Raw genomic sequence first — 25,826 nt, forward strand, 5'->3', positions numbered from 1 at the left:
AGTATATATTATGTATATGTATAACAGTATGAGGAACACTGCTTAGTATGCATGCATGTGTTCTGAAGCCAAAGGGTTCCAAGGGACACAGCAATTTTTTATTTTTGCATTTTTGTTTTTTTCTCCCAGCCTTTTAATATACATAACTCTTTAAATTCGTAACCTACAGACCCATATGAGGCTTGTTTCTTTTCATGGCACTTTTTGATCACTTTTTATAAATGACGCCATTCACTGTGAGGTGTGATTAACATTATATTTTAATAGTGCAGATATTCATTCACACCGCGATACCATATATATTTATGTTTATTTTTACATTTATATTGTACATTATATTTACATTTAAAAATTGGGGAAGGGGGGGGGGTGTTGATATAAACTTTTATTAGGGAAGGAGCTTATTCACATTTATTAACTTTTTTTCTAAATCACTATTTTTTTGTCTTTATGGGATGCTGTTACATGCAATATTTCAATTCCATGGCACAGCATTGATCAGTGTCATCGGAGCTCTACTTCCCTAGCCTGCAGAAACAGACTAGGCCGGCAACTGCATCTGAAGGGTTAATGCCAGGCAAGGCAAGTTTACTGATGCCTGGCATTAACGGTATGTGTCGGCTGCTAATAGCAGTCAGGACTTACTGAGTATTAGGCACACTTGCGAGCGTGCTTTATACACCCTGACCCTGACCAGGGCCTACATGTGTGTCCTTTGTTGTCTAATAATTGTTTATTATCTTATCTAAAAGTAGTCAACACATGACTGTAGGACCAGACTGCACATAGGGTTTGTTTATATTATGTATGGCAGTGGTCCCCAACCCACTCTTCAGGGCCCACTAACATTCCTTTTTTTTTAGTTACTCAATTGGAATGGAACAGAGAATAATTAAATTCCTGAATGGTTGGTGGGCCTAAAGGACTGGGTTAAAGTATGGATTAGGACTTTCCGAAGAAAGGGATTCTAGCCTTGGTGTCCATCCTTCTATTACTTTCTATGGTTCATGTGCATGAATTAATATTAAAAATATAATGTGTATTTGTTTTTGTCTATAGAATGTTTCATTTCTACCAGCTATGGTGTATAGTTACACCTTAATGGCAATGAGTGTTTACTCTGTTTTTTGTATATCATGTCTTATCAACAATGCAGTTGTGTTCTCTAAGGATATTATAAGTTTCTTAGTCATATATTAAACCATAAGATCACATTCTCCTATTAATCTTTAAAATGAATCCAGGACATATGGTCAACGTTACTAATTTTATCATTGTGGGAATTTCCAGTGTTCCGGAGTTACAGCTCCCAATTTTCCTTCTGGCCCTTGTCATCTATCTTCTCACTCTTAGTGGGAACATGATCATTCTTCTACTGGTCTGTCTGGATTGTCACCTCCATACACCCATGTACTTCTTCTTGGCCAATTTATCTATTTTGGACATGTCTTCTTCTACAATCACTTTACACATGGTGCTTATTGGCTTCATATCTGGAAGTATAATGGTATCGTATGGTGGCTGTATACTACAGATGTATCTTTGGGCATCGTTGATAGGACTTGAGCTGTTAATATTGTCAGCCATGAGTTATGACAGATATGTTGCCATATGTAAGCCACTGCAATATAACATGATGATGAGTTATAAGTTATGTGGTCTTTTGGCTTCAGTCTGCTGGGTTTCAGCCTTTCTTCAGAGTCTACCTCATACCATGGTCATCATCAACTTCTCCTGCTATGAGTCTATTGAAATCAACCACTTCTTTTGTGATATTCTGCCTTTGAAATATATCACCTGTAGCGACACATCACTTTTGGATCATCTGATCTTTGCCAGTGTCCTCTTTCATCTATTTTTCTCTTTTCCTTTGACTTTTACGCCTTACGTTTTCATTATTGCCACCATACTGAGAATACCTTCCACCATCGGTAGACGTAAAGCCTTCCACACGTGCTCCTCACACCTGACAGTAGTCATTCTTCTCTACGTGGTTCTTCTCTGTCAGTACCTGAAGCCTGGACAGAAGAATAACTTGGACTCCAGTAAACTTTTCTCATTGTTCAACACGGCTGCAGTCCCAATGCTTAACCCTTTAATATACAGTTTGAAAAACAGAGATGTAAAGCTGGCTATTCAACGGGAACTAAAAAGATTCAAAGGTGGATATTGAGAAGGACTATTTTTTTTTGGTGGGAAACCAATTAGGCTGCAGAAGCCTAGATTGTGGCCGAGCACAAAGGCATCATGACAGGGTGCAAATTATACATTTAAAGGTGTCACCCATAGAGGGAGTATAGAGCATCTCCTGATATGGCTGACTTAATGTTCTTCACCTCAATGGTCTATGTGATAATACAGTTACCTGTATGGGCTCACACCATTAGAGAGGCTGAAGGATACACCTGACCTCCAGTTCTGTGATGTAAAATGGCCCTCACCATTATCACGTGCCATTTAGAGATTTGCTACCTATGAAGCAAGACATCATATATAGGTCCCCTTGGGCACTAGGGTCTAGATACAACTGTACCCCTATGATTCACCCCTGCCTGCAGCTTAATTCTAAGAGGGGTTGTCCTGAGAGCATAACTAGTTGAATATGTGTATGTATTAATTTAACCCCTCCCTGCCACAGTGATTGGTGATAGAGTTTTACTTTTCTTCTCAAAGACAAAACTATTGTATCTTTTAGTTGACAGAGCTTATTTTTCATGGGACATGTTGCACCCTATAACTTTTTTTCTATATTTTTCCATTTATGGTCCCGTTTACGTTTTTACTATTATGGATGTTTAGCTGTAGTTTTTATTGATATGTAGATTATTTTGAAAATGGGACTTTTTTTTTAAGGGGTTATCCACTATAAGGTGATTGTAGTACGTACCTGCCAGACAGTAATGGACATGCTTAGGAAGGATCCGCGCTTGTCTTGGGGTTAAATGGCTATGTTATGAGATTACCATAACACTGTGGCTAGCTTTTTGTGAACTGGTATTTCCTGTTTGAGTTTTCTTCTTTGCCCACAAATCCCATAATTCCATTTCCTCCCTCTCACACATCAGCCACCCCACCCATTGAAACATAAGTGAGCAGCATCCATTCAAGACCTGTGTTTTTCAATCAGGGTGCCTACAGCTGTTGCATTAGTTGCAGATTGATCTCTCTCCCACCAAGCGATCGCTCCACCCATTGAAGCAGACAGGCTCCCTGTCATCAGCTGACTAGTGAGTCAGGTCTCAGCCGCATTGCAACCTGGGAAAAATCTGAGACAACAATAATTTTGTATGCTGTTAAAATAAATATTGGGGTAAAAATCACACAGTCACACACAGGTACAGACACTATATTATGAACTTCACTAACTTTACAGCCCCTGTAGCCTAGTCAAATAAAAAAAAAAAAAATTCCTGGAATACCCCTTTAATCACTTTCTGATTTTTTTGGTAGGTGAGATGACCAAAAAAGCAGCTATTCTTGCCCTTGTTATTGTTTTACTCTGAAGGCCTTTACCGAGCTTAAAAAATAAAAATATTTTGCCACCTGACTGTCATCCGAATTGCACAACACAACATAATCATTGTTATGGGGGTGAATGGATAACAGAGGGTGTCTAATCGCCAAGACAACCTTCACATCTAGGTAGTTAAAAGGTCAGAATAGGAGTTATCCCTGATCCCTTAATAGCAGCCGACAATTGTAACACTCAACCAGCGCCCGCTGTGGGTCGAGCAGGCCCATCTGTTGTCCCGGTTCCATACAACTTTATATACTAATTTCATGTGAAATGTGGAGAAGGGGTGTATATTTTGGAACTTATCTTTCAATTTTAATTTTTTCTCGAAATGTAATTCAAAATTGTGCATTGATGTGTAAGTTATCTACTCTATTTTAAAGCATTTGACAATGTAAAGATCTTTTGGGAAAATGTATCAAAACCTGTGAAGAGGAAGAATAGTGCAATTGCCCATAGCAACCAATCAAATTGCTTCATTAATTTTTAAAGAGGCATGTGAAAAATAGAAGGGCAATCTGATTGGTTGCTATGGGCAGCTGCACCACTCTTCCTTCACACAGGTTTTTATAAATCTCCTTATAGCGTTTGAACATTATGTAAAAGAAATATATTTGAGCTAAAAAGCAGATTGTGAAACATATTTTTTTTAAATAATCTGATTAATCTTTTTGTAAATCTATTCTTCCATGGTTATAGGGGTGACCATATTACCAGAGCTTCTGTTTTGAGCTGTGAATGGCAGTACAGAGGTCTAATTTAAAGTAGTCACTTGGAGACCTCAGGAAGAAAACAACCTATAACTTCTATTAGAGAGTGTTGTAGGCAGGCTCTGTGACAAGAGCGGAGGGCAATGTGCACAAAGAGGGCTGACAAGGGATGTCTCTTGTGAATAATGTGGCCATCTATTGTACAGGGTGGGCCATTTATATGGATACACCTTAATAAAATGGGAATGGTTGGTGATATTAACTTCCTGTTTGTGGCACATTAGTATATGTGAGGGGGGAAACTTTTCAAGATGGGTGGTGACCATGGCGGCCATTTGAAGTCGGACATTTTGAATCCAACTTTTATTTTTTCAATAGGAAGAGGATCATGTGACACATCAAACTTATTGGGAATTTCACAAGAAAAACAATGATGTGCTTGGTTTTAACGTAATTTTATTCTTTCATGAGTTATTTGCAAGTTTCTGACCACTTATAAAATGTGTTCAATGTGCTGCCCATTGTGTTGGATTGTCAATGCAACCCTCTTCTCCCACTCTTCACACACTGATAGCAACACCGCAGGAGAAATGCTAGCACAGGCTTCCCGTATCCGTATATACTGCTATATACTACTATATACACCGCAGGAGAAATGCTAGCACAGGCTTCCAGTATCTGTATACACTGCTATATACTACTATATACACCGCAGGAGAAATGCTAGCACAGGCTTCCCGTATCCGTATATACTGCTATATACTACTATATACACCGCAGGAGAAATGCTAGCACAGGCTTCCAGTATCCGTAGTTTCAGGTGCTGCACATCTCGTATCTTCACAGCATAGACAATTGCCTTCAGATGACCCCAAAGATAAAAGTCTAAGGGGGTCAGATCGGGAGACCATGGGGGACATTTAACTGGCCCACGACGACTAATCCACTTTCCAGGAAACTGTTCATCTAGGAATGCTCGGACCTGACACCCATAATGTGGTGGTGCACGATCTTGCTGGAAAAACTCAGGGAACATGCCAACTTCAGTGCATAAAGAGGGAAACACATCATCATGTAGCAATTTCGCATATCCAGTGGCCTTGAGGTTTCCATTGATGAAGAATGGCCCCACTATCTTTGTACCCCATATACCACACCATACCATCAATTTTTGTATTCCAACAGTCTTGGAGGGATCTATCCAATGTGGGTTAGTGTCAGACCAATAGCGGTGGTTTTGTTTGTTAGCTTCACCATTCACATAAAAGTTTGCCTCATCACTGATCAAAACCTTCTGTGTAAACTGAGGGTCCTGTTCCAATTTTTGTTTTGCCCATTCTGCAGCACCTGAAACTATGGATACTGGAAGCCTGTGCTAGCATTTCTACTGCGGTGTTGCTATCAGTGTGTGAAGAGTGGGAGAAGAGGGTTGCATTGACAATCCAACACAATGGGCAGCACATTGAACACATTTTATAAGTGGTCAGAAACTTGTAAATAACTCATGAAAGAATAAAGTTACGTTAAAACCAATCACATGATTGTTTTTCTTGTGAAATTCCCAATAAGTTTGATGTGTCACATGACCCTCTTCCTATTGTAAAAACAAAAGTTGGATTCAAATGGCCGACTTCTAAATGGCCACCATGGTCACCACCCATCTTGAAAAGTTTCCTCCCTCACATATACTAATGTGCCACAAATAGGAAGTTAATATCACCAACCATTCCCATTTTACTAAGGTGTAGCCATATAAATGGCCTATCCTGTAGATCTGTCATCTGTTCATCCTGCCTTATGATAATAGGGAAATTGCTCCATGCTCTTTCCTGAAACATTACCTGTAAAAAAAATAACAACTTTTGACATGTCCTAGGAACAAGGCAAAATTTTTTTTATCAGTTGGGATCTGAGTGTTCAAACCCAGAATGATAATAAAATTAAGCAAGGAGAGAAGTAGTGGCCACAGCTCCTCTCAACCCTCTGTGTCTATGAGACCTGGATAGCTCCATATAAGTACATTATAAGTCAGTCCAGGTCACGTGACACAGCAACCTGGATCACCACCTACCAGGTACTGTAATGGAACATGGCAGGTGGTGGATCCTCTGGGCCTGTGCGGATGATGACGTGAGCCGTGTCAGGGAGTGAAGTCTAAGGTGCCGCTGGTTTTCACCAGAGTCCGCCATAAAGCAGGATGGTCTTGCTGCGGCAGGCAGCACCCAGGTCGCTACCTCTGGCACGACTCGTCCACACAGGTAGCTGGAAGGTGGCGTGGCACAGAAGGAGACTGGCAGGACGTGGCAAGATGGCAGTAGGTCAGGGCAGGTAACACAGGTGCAGGGGAGGTAAGGTAACCAAAGATCCAACAGGAAAACAAGGGAGGAGCTGACATTTAAGGACAGTGGGCAGGTGTAGACACTTGATTAATAGAGCAATGGCCCTTTAAGTGAAAGAGCTCCTGCGCGCATGTGCCCTAGGAGGCGGGGCACGCGCACCAGGGCTGCAAAGACACGGAGAGGCGGAAGATGAGGGAGATGAGTGAAGGGCTGGGATTCGCATGCGGGTGCATCCCGCGATGCGAATCCCAGCCCCGCCGGCAGCGGGGACATAAGCAGAGAGTACTCATGGCCGGCATTCAGGTTTACAGGTACCATGTAAAATTCTACTATCTTCTTATGTAGCAAAGCTGCCCATGGGTCCCCAAACGCATCAAGGACCAAATGCAATTGCCTCTTCACCCTCTACACCTACAGCCTCTTTCTCTATTGATTTTTATAGGGAACTATTGCTTTCTAAGGCTATGTTCACATGGTGGAATGTCTGCATGGAAAATTTCCTTGCAGAAATTCCACCAACAGCAGAGCATTGGCAGAACATGGCGGCGCTAGGTCCACTCGGAAATTCGCTGACATATAGATGGCAATGCATTTTTGTGTGGACTTTGCAGAAAGAGTAGATATGTCTATACTTTCTGTGGATACCGGAATTTAATGTTCTGCGCCAGATGTTTCTGCTGTGTGAAAATTGCAGCAGAATTCCATGGGTGTGGGGAATCCAGATGATCCCTTGAAAAGTGAATACATATAATGGCACCAGATGGATATTGGTAATGTAGCTCAGTGTGAGTGAAATGATCGTAGGGTCAAACGCCTCTGTGGATGGTAAATAACATATGGCTGAATGCTTTCTTTATTTTTTCAGGTGTTGTTTATGCTGTATACAGACTGTCATACTTACTTATGTATGTATATGCCTCAATTTATATCGATTGTCACCTTTTCTGTATTGTTACCAACCCTGTGTTACTGCACAGCCCATACTTCTTGAGGTGTTGACTTAGTTAGGTGTTGCAATTACGTACATCCATTTTTGTGTGTTTTCTTGTGTGTGGGGAGGACAGGTGCTCATTATCTTTTTATGTGTTTATTTACATTTTCAATAAATAACTATTTTCAAATTTTTCTAAAATATGTTTGGCATTGCAATTTTTTCAGGACTATTATCAGCCTTGTTGCAGTTTGCATGGTAGATCACAATATTAGTTGATCTACGGGTTCTACATTTTTTTGTGATTTACTAAGATAAAGGTGCAAAAACTATCCCTATTTGTTGGCAGAATCCTGTTTGTGTAAAAATGCACACAGATGTATTGGAAGACTCATCGGCTTTTTCCAAGCGTTTTTGAAAGTAGCAACAGGATTTGTGACAGTGTTTCAAAATAGTGAAATAACATGTAGATTGTGAAGAAATTGCTTTTGTAAATATTGAAAATCTGAAAAAAAAATATAAACAATTCTTGGAAGTTCCAACAGGTTTTGTGGCTGGCAAGTGAGGAAGACGCATTGGTTTTTACCAAGCTTCCCAAAAATTCTCAGTTTTTGGAAGTAGCAATAGGGAATCAAAACAGGATTAGTGTCCCAAAATGGTGAAGAAGAAACAGCCTTTGTATGAAAAGCCAGGACAAAACTTTTTTTTTTTTTTTTGAATCATGAGTTGTGTAGGCCTGGCTGCTAGTAGCAGCAGCAAGGGGTGGTGGACTGGTGGTAGTGGTAGTAGCCAGTCAACAGCAGTAAGTGGTGGACTAATGATACTTCTAGCCAGGCTTTGAGTTGCCACTCCCTGTGTTTACATAGAGCCGTAATTCTTAAAGGGAACCAATCATCAGATTTTACCCTATATAACGCTTGGCAAAGCGTTATATAGGGTAAAATCTTTATTTTCACCATTCCCGGGGGATGCTCCTGCCCCAGGGATGGTGAAGATTTGAAATTATAAACTAGTCACCGCCGCCGTAAGTAGTCACCTGGGCGGGGAGCTCTTCTCATCTACTCCCGTTCTTCGGCCGGCAGCGACGCCCCCTCCGCTTGATTGACGGGCTGCGTCATCACTCTGCTCCGTCTGTTCACTGAGCGGAACGATGACGCTGCCCATCAATCAAGCGGAGGGGGCGTCGCTGCCGGCCGAAGAACGGGAGTAGATGAGAAGAGCTCCCCGTCCAGGTGACTACTTACGGCGGCGGCAGTGACTAGTTTATAACTTCAAATCTTCACCATCCCTGGGGCAGGAGCATCCCCCGGGAATGGTGAAAATAAAGATTTTACCCTATATAACGCTATGCCAAGTGTTATATAGGGTAAAATCTGATCATTGGTTCCCTTTAAACTCCGACCCTGTCTATGCCTTACTTTCTTTTTGCAGAGACGGCACTGTGCCTGGTTTTCTGCATCTGGTAAAATAGAAATTAATTGACACATGGCAGGATACTATGACATGCCATGACATTTAACTGTGGATGATGAGGAATCCACTGACATCTGGCTCACCCTTATATCATCAGATTCTTCTTTATCCTCCTGAGAAGACCTTAAATCAGTCAACCTGTCCACAAGGGCCATACTATCCTCCAAAACCACACAACTCCTGGAATAAAGTAACAACATTTGCTTGCTGATGCTTCTGCTATGGCAATCACAAGGCACTTGGTTGCTGCTGCTTCCTGTACTGGTGCTGGTACTGCCACCAACATTCTTACTGGTAGAGGACATGGCAGGGGTGCTCTGTCATCTACGCCATCCAACAATTACTTTACCAAAAATATTTTTTATTGAAAAATAGTTAAAGGTTATTTTTATGTTTTTGAGATAACTTTAACTTGCAATGCTAGAAATGTGAATTTATGTGAAACTCGGCTGGGTTTAGCATAAAAATTATATGTTTTTTTTTTCTTATTAAATTCAGAAATGTAACTTTTAAATTACCGTATTTATCGGGGTATACCACGCACCGGCCTATAATACGCACCCTCATTTTACCAAGGATATTTGGGTAAAAAAAGTTTTTTACCCAAATATCCATGGTAAAATGAGGGTGCGTGTGTGCGCGTGTATACCCCGATACACTCCCAGGAAAGGCAGGGGGAGAGAGGCCGTCGCTGCCCGCTTCTCTCCCCCTGCCTTTCCTGGGGTCTAGAGCCCTGCTGCCGGCCCTTCTCTCTCCCTGGCTATCGGCGCCGCTGCCCGTTCTGTCCCCCTGACCATCGGTGCCGGCGCCGATAGCCAGGGGGAGAGAAGCGGCGCCGACAGCCAGGGGGAGAGAAGGGGCAGCGGCACCCATTGCCGGCGCCGCTGCCCCGTTGCCTCCCCCCATCCCCGGTGGCATAATTACCTGGGTCGGGTCCACGCTGCTGCAGGCCTCCGGCGCGCATCCCCTGCATCGTTGCTATGCACGGCGTGGCGCACTGACGTCATGCGCCGCGCCGTGCAGCGCATAGCAACGACGCCAGGGATGCACGCCGGAGGCCTGCAGCAGCGCGGACCCGACCCAGGTAATTATGCCACCGGGGATGGGGGGAGGCAACGGGGCAGCGGCGCCGGCAATGGGTGCCGCTGCCCCTTCTCTCCCCCTCGCTGTCGGCGCAGCTTCTCTCCCCCGGGCTATCGGCGCCGGCAATGGGGCGCCGGCACCGATAGTCAGGGGGACAGAACGGGCAGCGGCGCCGATAGCCAGGGGGAGAGAAGGGCTGGCAGCAGGGCTCTAGACCCCAGGAAAGGAAGGGGGAGAGAAGCGGGCAGCGACGGCCTCTCTCCCCCTGCCTTTCCTGGGGGGTGTATCGGCGTATAACACGCACATAGACTTTAGGCTAAAAATGTTAGCCTAAAAAGTGCGTGTTATACGCCGATAAATACGGTAAATGCACATTTATATTAAATCCAGAAAATATGGGTAACTTAACATAAGGTGGCTATTCCATGTTTAATCTCAAGGCTTTTAAATGCATTGTTAAATTTAACCTATTTAGAAATAATATGTTTGATTAAACCCAGAAATGGGTTTTGTTAAAATACAGGTCTGCCCACTGCTTTGCTCAGCTTGCAATGAAAGCTTTTATTGGCTCATTCACTGCACCTGTACACAGTCCTGCAGGTGACAGGAAGTCACAGTCTGAGGTTAGCCCAATGAACAATGTTTTGCTTTGCTTGTTCACTGCTGGCTGAGATTAGTAGTGCACTAACTGGACACAGCACTGCAGGTGACAGGAGGTCACTGTCAAAGATCAGCCCTCTGATTAATGCTGTGCTTAGCTTCCTTTGAAATTCAATTGGTTTTGTGAAGGCTTTCTGGGATCATAGAAACATAGAATATGTCGGCAGATAAGAACCATTTGGTCCATCTAGTCTGCCCAATAATCTGAATCCTATCAATAGTCCCGGGCCCTATCTTATATGAAGGATAGCCTTATGCTTATACCATGCATGTTTAAAATCCTTCACTGTATTTGCATTGACCACTTCTGCAGGAAGGCTATTCCATGCATCCACTACTCTTTCAGTAAAGTAATACTTCCTGATATTACTTTTAAAACTTTGCCCCTCTAATTTAAAACTATGTCCTCTTGTGGTAGTTTTTCTTTGTTTAAATATGCTCTCCTCCTTTACCGTGCTGATTCCCTTTATGTATTTAAAAGTCTCTATCATATCCCCTCTGTCTCTTCTTCTTCTATACATGTTAAGGTCCTTTAACCTTTCCTGGTAAGTTTTATCCTGCAATCCATGTACTAGTTTAGTATCTTCTCTGAACTCTCTCTAGAATATCTATATCCTTCTGGAGATATGGCCTCCAGTACTGCGCACAATACTCCAATTGAGATCTCACCAGTGTTCTGTACAGCGGCATGATCACTTCTCTCTTTCTACTGCTTATACCTCTCCCTATACATCCAAGCATTCTGCTAGCGTTTCCTGCTGCTCTATTACATTGTCTTCCTACCTTTAAGTCTTCTGAAATAATTACTCCTAAATCCCTTTCCTCAGATACTGAGGTCAGGACTGTGTCAAATATTCTATATTCTGCACGAGGGTTTTTACGCCCCAGGTGCATTATCTTGCACTTATCCACATTAAAGTTCAGTTGCCAGAGTTCTGAACATTCTTCTAGTTTGCCTAAATCCTTTTCCATTTGGCAAATCTCTCCAGGAACATCAACCCTGTTACATATCTTTGTGTCATCAGCAAAAAGATCAATACCGAACCATCGAGACCTTCTGCAATATCACTAATGAAGATATTAAACAATATTGGTCCCAGTACAGATCCCTGAGGTCCCCACTGGTAACAAGACCTTGCTCTGAATATTCTCCATTGACTACAATCCTCTGTTGTCTGTCACTCAGCCACTGCCTAATCCACTCAACAATATGGGAGTCTAAGCTCAATGACTGTAGTTTATTGATAAGTATTCTATATGGGACAGTGTCAAAAGCCTTACTAAAATCTAGATATGTGATGCCTACTGCCCCTCCGCCATCTATTATTTTAGTCACCCAGTCCAAAAAATCAATAAGATTTGTATGACATGATCTCCCTGACGTAAACCCATGTTGTTTTTCATCTTGCAATCCATGGGATTTTAGTTGTTCCCCAATCCTATCCTTTAGTAGGGTTTCCATTAATTTCCCCACTATTGATGTCAGACTTACTGGCCTATAGTTGCTTGATTCCTCCCTACTACCTTTCTTGTGAATAGACATTTGCTAATTTCCAATCTTCCGGGACGACTTCTGTTACCAGTGATTGGTTAAATAAATCTGTTAATGGTTTTGCTAGCTCACCACTAAACTCTTTTAATAATTTTGGGTGTATCCCATCAGGCCCCTGTGACTTATTTGTCTTCACTTTAGACAGCAAACATAGAATCTCTTCCTCTGTAAAGACACATTCATCAAACGATTCATTAGTCTTCCTCCCTAATTGAGGTCCTTTTCCTTCTTTTTCTTCTGTAAAAACTGAACAGAGGTATTCATTGAGGCATTTGGCTAGCCCTTTATTCTCTTCTACATACCTTCCTTCCTTTGTTTTTAATTTAGTTATTCCTTGTTTTAATTTCCTTTTTTCATTTATATATCTGAAGAATGTCTTATCCCCTTTTTTCAAATACTGAGCTAGTGTTTCTTATGCCTGCGCTTTAGAAAAAATAGCTCAGTCTGTGAAAAAGGGGATAAGACATTCTTCAGATATTTAAATGAAAAAAGGAAATTAAAACAAGGAATAACTAAATTAAAAACAAAGGAAGGAAGGTATGTAGAAGAGAATAGGATCAGCAGTCCTTGCTTTCTCTCTTCAAAATTAAGGCCACAATGCAGTTCTTAGGGCTTTATTGGCCTCTTAAACCCACCCCTATATTGTCTCCTGATTGGCCAAGGAGCCGTATGACACAAAAATACAAACAATGATTGGAACACCTGGGGCCATGTGATCATGCTAAAACTGAAAGGTTTGCTGGGCTACTCTGACATAATTTCCGTTATCCCCCAAAAGTTTTGAGTGACACCAGGTTCACTAAACTCGAAACGTTCATCTCTACTTTGGATATTTTTATTGCTATAAAAGTATAGGATCGCTCATCCCCCAAATGCTGTGTCAAGGACTGAATGGTGAAATATTGTCATTTTCATACCTTTAGTTTTAAACAGCACATTTTGATCACTTCCTTTTAATATAATAAAATCATAAAATATTCATTGTCAATCATATGTAAGCTGTTATCCCTCTCCTGGGGTATGTGAGCTCTACAAACAACAAGCATCTACTAATGAGTTAAAGTTTCCCATCTGCCCCGTTTAGTACCCAGGGGACCTCATTAATAAATAAATATATATATATATATATATATATATATACACACACACTTTGTGCACCGACTTAATTGAAAGCTCTGTAACTGTCACATAATTTGTTGGCTTCATCTGCCATTTGGTCATCTCTGGGTCTGGTAAGTAACATTTTAAAGATTGCACACATTGCAGTTCATCTTCACAGTGGTCCTATCAGCAACTCGTCATGGTGTTTTCCTGCTATGGAGATGTGTCCTGCAGTGACTGTTCAGTAGGAGACAGGTCCTTTAAGTATACATTCGGTTTGTCAGTGTGTGGAGCCCCTCTGGTTGAAGCAGCATACTAGCATGGACTGTGTGGATCAGGTGGTAAAGCTCTTGGGGGTCAATGCCGCTCACACAAAGTAGAAGTTGACGAGGCACTAAGCACTCCTAGAAAAACATAAAATAGGTGGAAACCCCCTTTAAAACCACTTGAACAACACGGTCGCCTTGATTTTTATTCCTACCAACTTACTTTTCAACCAGTCACTGTCTGATCCCATCACTCTACTGAAACTGATATAACTAAAATTTCTATTGATTTCCTCTCTGCTAAAGCTTTCTAGTCCTAACCACTGCCTGAAACAGCTGACTGTTCTTTCATCCCATGTGATTACAGGCTTGGCCCTCATCAGGATCTTCTCATACTTTACCAACAAACATTTAATGTTACCCAGTCACACATAACCTCCTCACCTTGCCCTCTTTATACATAGAAACATAAAAGGTGTCGGCAGATAACAACCAATTGGCCTGTCTAGTATGCCCAATATTCTGAATACTATGAATAGTCCCTGGCCCTATTTTATATGAAGGATAGCCTTATGCCTATCCCTTTCTTTTATGAAGGATAGCCTTATGCCTATCCATATCTTATATGAAGGGTAGCCTTATGCCTATCCCTATCTTATATGAAGCATAGCCTTATACCTATCCCCATGTTATATGAAGGATAGCCTTATGCCTATCTCTATCTTATATGAAGGATAGCCTTATGCCTATCCCTAACTTATATGTAGGAAAGCCTTATGCCTATCCCTATCTTATATAAAGGATAGCCGTATGTCTATCTCTATCTTATATAAATGATAGCCTTATGTCTATCTCTATCTTATATAAAGGATAGCCTTATACCTTTCACACACACCTTCTATTCATGAGGGGGGTAGTTGCCTAGTATTAAAATTGCACACAGATAAGGCATATACAGGGTGACAGTAACATGATAACATGTAGTGCCCTATGCTGGCTTACAACCTATTAGTGACGCCCATACTATTCGATCAGGCGGGCTGCCCAGCATCTTCTATGTGCACCCCACAACACACTGACACCCTGGGTTCCCCCAGCATCAGAAGGCCAGGCCACCTGATCGAATAGTATGTGTGTCACTAATAGGTTGTAAGCCAACAGAGTGCACTATACATTATCTGTCACCCTTCTATATGCCTTATCTGTGTGCAATTTATATGAATAGAAGGCGTGTGTGAATAGTATTTTGCACCTGTGTGACTTCCTCTTATATAGCATTGTGGCTGATCTGTATCATAATGGGAACAGGAGCCTAACCTACCCTTGTATCAGTAACCTTTAATCAGCAAGTGTGGGCTTTTTTCTGGGAGTCATTCAAAAACCTGTTTATTTCCCTATGATTTGGAACAGCTCATATAATTTTTTGGATTGAGGTGCCACTTTTACGCTGCTGACACTCAAATTTACCTCTCTGTTCAGATGTCCCCCCTCTGTTATCCAGAGTGTCTTTTGCCTACATGCTCATTTTTCTTCCCCGGCTTTCTACAACTTAAAGGGGTAATCCACCATAAAGTGATTTTAGTACGTACCTGCCAGACAGTAATGGACATGCTTAGGAAGGGTCTGCGCTTGTCTTGGGGATAAATGGCTATGTTGTGAAATTACCATAACACTGTGGCCAGCTTTTTGTGAACTGGTATTTCCTGTTTGAGTTTTATTTTTTGCCTACAAATCCCATAATTCCATTTTCCTCCCTCCCATACATCAGCCACTGCACCCATTGAAACATAAGTGAGCTGCATCCATTCAAAAGACCTGTTGTTTTCAATCAGGGTGCCTACAGCTGTTGCATTAGTTGCAGATTGATCTCTCTCCCACCAAGCGATCGCTCGAACCATTGAAGCAGACAGGCTCCCTGTCATCAGCTGACTAGTGAGTCAGGTCTTGGCCGCATTGCAACCTGGAAAAATCTGAGACAACAGTAATTTTGTATGCTGTTAAAAATAAATATTGGGGTGAAAATCACAGAAGAATTGTGAGAAAACCATCACACACAGGTACAGACACTATATTATGAACTACACTAACTTTACAGCCCCTGTAGCATAGTCAAATAAAAAAAATTCCTGGAATACCCCTTTAGTATAGAGGAAACTGAATTTATCATCTTTCTTCCAAACTCACTTTACCTTCTCTACCAGGATTTTTCATCTCAGTTATGAGTTCCTTTGACCTTTGACCCTGCCCTGTCTCTCTCAAACAGCACATTCTAGCACCTACTGCTGCCTCAGAAATATTTTTGTAATCCACTCAATTCAAACTTAATACTTTTGCCTGTTCTCATGATATCCTGTCTAGACTATTAGAACATCCTTCTCTGTGGACTCTCATCTGAAATTCTTTCACCCCTTCAAATAACCCTCAACTTTGCAGCCCAGCTGACCTTTATTCTTGTTGCTCCTTGGCCTTTCCCCTTTGCCAGCCCTTTCACTGGAACCTCTTCCAAAGGACGGGGTCATGGTGAACTAAAAAAAAAAAAAAGAGAGCCCAAAAGGGGCCTGTACGCATATCTGGAGAATAATAATATACAGGTTATGGATAGTAGATTAATAGGGACAGAACATTGATCTAGAGATCACTAGAAAGGAAAAGCAGGGTGGCACTACTGGGAACAAATAACAGGATTTCTATTGGTCCTCCTCACACATATAATATCACTGTACCCTCCAAAACTAGCAATGGCATAAAGTGGCAAATCAAATCAAAGGTAGTAGATTTAGGGGTGCAGCAATGACAAAAAATAGTAAATAGTAGCTAACGTTGTAGTATCAAAAGTAGAAAAAACGTATCATTGGCACTCACCTAATAAAAACATAATTTATTTCATCCATTTAAAATCACTCATACCGAGACAGGTGAACAGAGCGCACCACCAGCAGCGAGCTGAGCTCAGAACAGGCTACGGCAATGAAATAAAGGTTGTATTTATTAGGTAAGTGCCAGTGATATGATTTTCTACTATTGATCTAGAGATATATTCTGATGCCATATTTGGAGTCAGGAAGGAATCCCTCCCCCCCCCCCCCCCCAGTATGGGGCAATTGGTACCAGTCTCTGAGTGGGTCCACACTACGTTTTGTCCCATACGGGAGCGCATACGGCAGGAGGGAGCTAAAACCTCGCGCTCCCGTATGTGACCGTATGCGCTCCCGTATGTCATTCACTTCAATGAGCCGACCGGAGTGAAACGTTCGGTCCGGTCGGCTCATTTTTGCGCCGTATGCGCTTTTAAACCGGACCTAAAACTGTGGTCAACCACGGTTTTAGGTCCGGTTGTAAAAGCGCATACGGCGCAAAAATGAGCCGACCGGACCGAACGTTTCACTCCGGTCGGCTCATTGAAGTGAATGGCATACGGGAACGCATACGGTTACATACGGGAGCGCGAGCTTTTAGCTCCCTCCTGCCGTATGCGCTCCCGTATGGGACAAAACGTAGTGTGAACCCACCCTCACAAGGGTTTCTTGCCTTTTTCTGGAATAACACAGTAGGGGCACAGTCGGGTTATAAGTTGAACTTGATGGACTTTATGAACTATGTTACTATGTAACTCCCTATTGCCTAGTCAATTCAGTCCTAATACAGTGACCCCCCGACCTACGATGGCCCCGACAAACGATAATTTCAACATGCGATGGCCTCTCAGAGGTCATTGCATGTTGAAGGCAGCATCAACATACGATGCTTTTGTATGTCGGGGCCATCACATAAACGGCTATCCGGCAGCGCAGACTGCTTCAGCTGCCACCGGATAGCCGTTTTGCGGTGCCCTGTGTGGTCCGCTGACGATCACTTACCTGTCCTCGGGGCTCCGGCACGTCCTCTTCGGGATCCCCTGCATCGTCGGCGCTCTCCATCGTCTCCACCGTCCTGTCATCCAATAGGAGCGGCGTGCGTAGCGACGTGATGGCGGCGACGGAGAGCGGCGACGGAGAGTGAGGGTGCCGGAGAAGCAGAGGCATTGCCGGATCATCGGGACATCCCAGGGACGCGGCAACAGCGATGGAAGGCGACATCCAGGGCAGCGGTGAAGAGCGGTGACGGTCCAGAGCGGCGGGGACAGGTGAGTACAACTTCCTATACCAGTGGTCTTCAACCTGCGGACCTCCAGATGTAGCAAAACTACAACTCCCAGCATGCCCGGACAGCCGTTGGCTGTCCGGGCATGCTGGGTGTTGTAGTTTTGCTACATCTGGAGGTCCGCAGGTTGTAGACCACTGTCCTATACTTTACATTGCACAGATCCCTCAACAAATGATGGTCCATTTGGAACAGATTACCATCGTATGTTGAGGGACCACTGTATTAAGATTTTAAGAATTACGTGGCTCTCCATAACCTGTTCCCTTTATACATCTCTGACCTAATGTCCCATTACCTCCCCACACTTACACACTTAATCTTCCATCCACCAGTGTTGTCTGTAGTCTATGTGGTCTATTGGGACCGTCAATGTCCCTGTGGTCCTGATTCAGTTGGCTCCAACCACCCTTGGAGACTCCAACCGGATTATTTCTGGCCAGAGATATTTCAGTCTGAACCTATCCTAGCTGTTCTGCCACACTGCCATATAAGTAGCTTCTTCACCCACCTTCTGTCTGCTTCCCTTGTAGATTGTAAGCCCTCGTGAGCCAGGACCTCTCCCCATTATCCAGTCTGCCAACTATTTAGTTCTTGATAGTTTTGTAGTTGTTTTTTGTCTTATGTTCTGCATTTTGAGATATAACTGGTGACTTTCGCAATGCGTAAAGGTGACTTCAGTAACTTATGATGACTGTGCTTCCAATCTGTATGCCGATTACGTTTTGTAGAGTTAGATTTAAAAGAACCAATGACTGATCTATTAATAATAAAGCATCTTTGGGGTTTAGAAATTTGGTCCTACAGATGTACACGAACAAGACAACTGTTGAATATTTTATCCTGAAAGGATTCTCGGATACTCCAGAAATGCATATTCTAGTTTTTGTTATAGTTCTCCTTGTATATCTAATGACTTTTGGAGGAAATATAATGATTCTCATCCTGATCTGCCTGGAACGTCATCTCCACACTCCCATGTACTTCTTCTTGGCCAACCTGTCCATCATTGACATCTCTTTAACCACCACCATGCTACATAAGATCTTCACCAGTTTTATGACGGGGGATAAAAGGGTTTCATTCTATGGGTGCATGATACAATCTTTCATGTCCGGATCCTTCTCAGTTCATGAGTTATACATACTGACCGCCATGAGCTATGATCGCTATGTGGCCATCTGTATCCCGTTGAGGTATAAAATGATTATGAACCAAAGAATGTGCGTAGTGTTGGCTTCTCTCTGTTGGGCCTTGGGATTTTTCTTTGTAAGTCCTCTTGTTTGGATATTATCAAGTTTCTCATGTTATTCTTCCATTGTAGTTGACCACTTCCTTTGTGACATTGTCCCTTTGATGAAGATGACCTGCAGTGACACCTCTTTACTGGATTTATTATTCTTCTTGGAAGGATTTTTTCTCTTCATTGTTTCCCCATTTCTTCTTACATTTCTGCCTTATGTTTTTATAATAGTTGCGATAATGAAGATCCGTACCACTGTGGACAAACGTAAAGCCTTCTACACGTGCTCCTCACACCTCACAGTTGTCACCCTTCTCTATACAATTAATATTATTCAATACATCATTCCAAGTAATCTAGAATATAAAAAAGGTTATACTTTGATTAACACTGTTGTGGTCCCTTTGCTAAATCCACTGATATACAGCTTGAAAAACAAAGAATTGAAAAATGCTCTAAGGAGAAAAAGAAAGCCATGGTGCAACATATGAGTTTAAATGGGTTCTCCACCATAAGTAATATTAGTACTTACCTGCCAGACAGTAATGGACATGCCTAGGAAGGATCCATGCTTGTCTTGGGGCTAAATGGCTGTGTTGTGAGTCGACCATACTGCTGCTTATTTCTTTTTGTGAAATGGCTATTTCCTGTTGGAGTTCCCTCCCTCCAACTACAAGTTCCATGACCCCTTGTTTGTAAGTTTGAGTTCACTTTTCTCCCTCCACACATCTGCCATCCCGTCCATTGCAGCACACCTGGGACAAATCCCTGCAGCCCTGTAGAGAATGATCTCTCCTCCACTCAGCGGTCGCTCCACCTATTAAAGCAGACAGGCTCCTTTTCAACACCAGAATAGTGATGTAAGGTCTCGGGCACTGCAACCTGGGGAAACCTGACAAGACGTTCATTTTGTATGCTGTTAAAAATAAACATTGGATGCAAAGATCACATAAGAATTGTGAGACCGGCTGTCAAACATACAGACACTATATTATGAACTACAATAACTTTACAGCGCCAGTAGCTTAGTCAAATAAATACAAATCCTGGAAAACCCCTTTAAGAACAGTTCAGCTCAGACTTCACCGAGTTTCCATTGTGATGGCAATTGTCTCTTTTCCAACTTGCTTTTCTCCTGTTTCTTCATATCCGGTCTTCAATACATATTATCAACTACACTTACTTTACAGCCGCTGTAGCATAGTCAAAAAAAATAAATAAATCCTGGAATACTCCTTCAATTTATTCAGCCTTGTATGAAATAGAGATTGTTAATGCAAAGTGTTATTTCTTTTTTTTTTACAAATTTGTATAGGAAACTCTAAAACTCATATTTGCAATACATGTGTATTTTCATCTTTCCATTTATTTGCTTTCAGCAGTGATGTCTTCCTTGATCGCCTTTCATTAATGGGGCACGCTAGTACTCCAGGTTCTGAACATTTTGTTCAGAACACTTGGAGCCGGAGGCCGTGATCGTGATGTAACAGCCATGCCCCTTGTGATGTCATGCCACGCCCCCTCCATTCATGTATATGGGTGAGGGCATGTCACAGACACGCCCCCTCCTATAGACATGGATGGAGAGGCGTGGCATGATGCCACAAGGGGGTGTGGCAGTGACATCAAGACCACTGCTGCAGAAAGCCGGCTGTTTTTTAGAACGCCGGGTGCTGTGATAGATTGCAGGGGCCCTAGCAGTAGGACCACCCACAATTAGACATCGTTTCCCCTATCCTTTGGAGAGGGGATAAGATGTCTAGCAGTGGAGTACCCCTTTGAGTCCACTTTGGCTCGAAGAATGACAAATGGTGCAATCTAAAACCGATGTAGCTTGAAGATGTAAATTGTTCTGGGCTCTTTGGGTGCAATTCTCATTTTCAGTCTCTTCGATTTGTCACTCATTTTTCTTGAGAATGGCAACAGTCCTTCTAAATAATATGTGCAATTGAAGTCACAGGAACATCAAGCTGTTCAGAGATGGACTTATAGTCTTAAGGGGGTATTCCTGTTAAAAACTATTTTTTTAACAACTGGCTCCAGAAATTTAAACAAATTTGTAAATTACTTCTATAAATAAAAAATCTTAATCCTACCAGTACTTATCAGCTGCTGAAGTTGAGTTGTTCTTTTCTGTCTAACAACAGTTCTCTCTGCTGACACCTCTGTCTAACCAACCAAATACTCCTAAGTGTCTCAGGGCCAAACAGTAAAAATTTAAATTTTAGGGACAAGTCCCCAAGGACTGCCCTAAACTAGAGACCACTTAACTAAATTATTAAAACTTAACTTTTATTACAACTATTTAAATATAAATTGTTAAAAAGTCCGGTCATCCACTCTGTGACTACAAATAGATTAATACTTCCAATGTACTTTGTGACCAGTGTCACTGTGGGAAAGTCTAGTTCTTACAGACAGTGCTACCACCACTGACTAGGAAGAACTCCCACCCAATTGCAGTATTACTCTTGTGTCACTAGGATGCCGTTTTTTAAAAACATTATAGCCCCTCCTGCTCAAGCAGGATCTGTCTATTAATGCAGGTACTACAGCTCCCAGCTGTCCGCATGGAAAATCTCAGCACTTGGAATAGTGACAGGGAGGGCTCTATTGGGGGAGGGCCATTGCCCCGTTGTTCCTCCTGGATCCACCACTGGCTAGGCGGTAGGAGGTCCCTCTCATTCATCGGCAGCACTGGGCAGATAAAATTCCTCCTCTGTGTAGTTCCTGTGTAGTAGATGGGGACATTAGTATGGCACACCAAAGCAAAGTTAACCCATGATGAGGAGTTTAGCACACACTCTTCACTAGAGTCCAAGGGGTGGTTCCACATTAGATAGACCGCTTCAGTGTGGCAGGATAGGCGGACAGCAGTACCTTGTTCATCATGCCAGAAGTAAAGGGGATGGAACCTGTGGGCAGGCTGAGCCTTGCAGTGCCAGAGGATGAGAGCAGAGGCTATGCTGTGGATTGTGTGGGAGCCAGGTGGGGGCTGTTGCTACTGCTTCCTAAAGGGGGATGCTGCCATTACTACCTAAAAGTGGCTGCTACTACTACTACCTAAAGGGGGCTACTGCTACTACTCCTAAAGAGAGATGCTGCTACTACTACCTAAAGGGAGTTTCTACAACTACTACTACTACTACCTAAGGGGGGTTGCTTTCTATGGAACTACATTGATCTGTGTGTTCTGCGCTCAATTGATAAAGCCTGGTCCAGCCAGGCTTTATCAATCACAGAGCTAGGACCTGCACAGGATGAGATGTAAGCCATCTGGCTACCTCCACATTTGATCGCTCCCCCACGATCATGCTGCAGAGGGTGGTGGTGCGATCCACCCCATTGAACCACTAGGGACTGTTTAACCCCTTAAGAACCAGGCTAATTTTTGCCTTGAGAACCAGGCCAATTTTATTTTTGCATTTTCGTTTTTTCCTCCTTGCCTTCTAAGAATCATAACTCTTTTATATTTCCTTTCACAGACCCATATGAGGACTTGTTTTTTGCTTCACCAATTTTACTTTGTAATGGCAGCACTTATTTTACCATAAGATGTACAGCGCAACCCAAACAATATTATTTGTGTGGGAAAATTGAAAAGAAAATCGCAATTCAGCAAATTTTTTAAGGCTTTGTTTTCACGGTGTGCACTTTATGGTAAAAATGACATGTTTTCTTTATTCTGTGGGTTAATACAATTAAAATGAAACCCAAGATATATGCTTTTCTATAATTGTACTGCTTTAAAAAAATCTCAAACTATTTGAACAAAATTAGTGTTTGAAATAGCTCTAAATTGGCCACCTATAACTTTCTCATTTTTCCGTATACTGTGCGGTATGAGGGCTCATTTTTTGCACTGTGATCTGTAGTCTTTATCGGTATCACTTTTGCTTAGGTTTTACTTTTTATTATTTTTTTTATACTTTTTTGGGGAATAAAATATGACAAAAATGCAGCAATTTTGGACTTTTAATTTTTTTTTACGTTTATGCCATTCACCCTATGGGATAATTAACAATATATTTTGATAGTTCAGACTTTTATGCAGGCAGTGATACCAAATATGTTTATTAATAATTTTTTTCACGCTTTTTTGGGGGTAAAATGGGAAAAACGGAGGGGATTTTTCACATTTTTTTTTACTTTTTATTTTTTACATTTTGTAACTTTTTTTTTTTACACTTTAATATTCCCCATAGGGGACTATTTATAGCAATCATTTGATTGCTAATACTGTTCAGTGCCATGCATAGGGCATAGCACTGATCAGTGTTATCGGTGATCTTCTGCTCTGGTCTGCTCGATGTCAGACCAGAACAGAAGACCCCGGGAGACAGACAGAGGAAGGTGAGGGGCCTCTGTACGCCATTATCGCCATTGCGGGCGATCCAATCATGCATTTGAAGTACCGCACTGCAGCAGATGCGGTGATCTGTATTGATCACGGCATCTGAGGGGTTAATGGCGGACGTCCGCGCGATCGCGGATGTCTGCCATTAACGGCAGATCCCTGGCTGCTGATAGCAACTGGGACCTGCCGCGCATGACGTTAACACCGGTGTGGTGCTTGCGGTCATGGCGGAGTGTAAATGCACGTCATGGTGCGTTAAGTGCCACGGCACCATGAACTACATTTATGTCCATTGTCGTCACTGCTAGAGATGAGCGAACTTACAGTAAATTCGATTCGTCACAAACTTCTCGGCTCGGCAGTTGATGGCTTATCCTGCGTAAATTAGTTCAGCCTTCAGGTGCTCCGGTGCGCTGGAAAAGGTGGATACATTCCTAGGAAAGAGTATCCTAGGACTGTATCCACCTTTTCCAGCCCACGGGAGCACCTGAAAGCTGAACTAATTTGTGCAGGAAAAGCCATCAACTGCCGAGCCGAGAAGTTTGTGACGAATCAAATTTACTGTAAGTTCGCTCATCTCTAGTCACTGTTGTCAGCTTTCATAGTGGCGATCTAAAGGGTTAATAGCTGGCAGCGGTGAATCAGCTGAGCCAGGAATAAGAATCAGCTGAGGGCCGCCCGGTATGGTGCAGGCTCAATTCAGGAGCCGCGTCATACACTGTTTTGCCATCTTAGTTAATGTATACTGTATCTTAAAATACAAAGGACATGCATATACCATATAAGATAGCTCACAAAAGGTGTTCACCCACATAGCTAGTAGGTTACATAAATGTAGGTTATAACAATGAAGGAAGGAGAGGAAGCGGAGAGTGACTCCTATTGTCCCTCTGTCCCTATTGTTTGAGGTACCCACCTCCTTAATAGGGTGGCATCAACCACTGTGACCGTCCCTGACTTATATAAAGTGAGGGAGAAAAACAACAAACTAAAAGAGTTAGTGAAAATATAGTAGTATGGGGAGGGCTCGCTTTTTCTGTATACAAATAACCCGAGCACCTAGGGTGTAAAAAATTTTTTTTTAAAGTAGTATGATTTTGGCGCTCAAGTGTAATGGAAATCGAGGTCAGATAAAATATGTGAGGTATTAATTTATTCTTCTTAAAATAGATATACAGTGGTCCCTCATATTAATTGGTTCTGGGACGACCATTGTATGTTGAAACCATTGTATGTTGAGACCAGAACTCTATGGAAACCTGATAATTGGTTCTAAAGCCCCAAAATGTCATCCAAAAATAGGAAAAAGGGAGAATTAAAGAAAAATAAGTAGATCATTAATATAGATAAAGCAAATCCTTATATATAAAAGTAAGAAAGATCTGCTGGGAGCTGTAATCACTGTCTATTTCAGTGTTTTCCAAGCAGGGAGCCACCAGCTGTTGCAAAACTACAACTCCCAGCATGCCCGGACAGCCTTTGGCTGTCCGGGCATGCTGGGAGTTGTAGTTTTGCAACAGCTGGGGGCACCCTGCTTGGGAAACACTGGTCTATGTAGGGGACAGGAGCTTCTTCAGGGTCCTATACAGAACACACAGTGTCCTAATAAAGTAACATGGAGTCGCCCTCACCCGGTGTCCAAAGGAGCAGCTAACCCTGGCACAGGTAAAGAGTACAGAATATGTAATACCTCTCTGTACTGTAGGGGGCGCTACCAGACACCAGTCAGTGCATACGCTTCAGTAATACAGGTGTTTTACCAGTAAATTGCCCATTCTGATTGGTCAGTTCTTCTGGCCATTGACATGTTTCGCAAATCTGGACTGTCTGTACATTGTATGTTGAGTCTTTTTTCAACTTACAATGGTCCAGAAAAGACCATTGTATGTTGTAACTATTGTATGTTGACGCCATTGTAAGTTGAGGGATCACTGTACTACTACAGTGGGAAAAAAATCTCAAATGCAAATGTATTAATAAAAACTCTTCAAAGCTAGATAATGTAGTCACAGGGCCCTTGTGACTCACCTCCAGTATCTACACATAAAATATACGATAATAAAACTTAATTGAGTACCAATATATAATATATAATAAATAAAATATGATAACAAATCTATTGATTGCTGCTTATAAAAAATATGGGGGAGATTTATCAAAACCTGTGCAGAGGAAAACTTGCCCAGTTGCCCATAGCAACCAATCAGATCGCTACTTTCATTTTTCACAGGCCTTCATAAAAATGAAAGAAGCAAGCTGATTGGTTGCTATGGGCAACTGGGCAAGTTTTCCTCTGCACTGGTTTTGATAAATCTCCCCCTATGTCCTTAATTCATCTGGGGTAGGCTGCGATCTGTAGTCCTCCCACACCAATTAATAGTGTAGATATAGCTCCAGATAGATCAAATCCTCAGTAGTAGTTATAGGGCATGCTGGGACTAGTAGTAGACGTTTCAA

The 25,826-nt window shown here is 42.2% G+C and overlaps 1 protein-coding gene across 1 annotated transcript; it reads left to right on the top strand.

The window, feature by feature from the left end:
- The first annotated feature begins 1,234 nt into the window (after positions 1–1,234).
- On the top strand, positions 1,235–2,173 carry LOC130291962 (olfactory receptor 150-like). The gene has a single exon (XM_056541393.1). It carries the CDS (start codon positions 1,235–1,237, stop codon positions 2,171–2,173), a length of 939 nt encoding a protein of 312 aa, XP_056397368.1.
- The last annotated feature ends 23,653 nt before the right edge of the window (positions 2,174–25,826 follow it).

The sequence above is a fragment of the Hyla sarda genome, chromosome 9 (assembly GCF_029499605.1).
Source record: "Hyla sarda isolate aHylSar1 chromosome 9, aHylSar1.hap1, whole genome shotgun sequence".
Lineage (NCBI taxonomy): Eukaryota > Metazoa > Chordata > Amphibia > Anura > Hylidae > Hyla > Hyla sarda.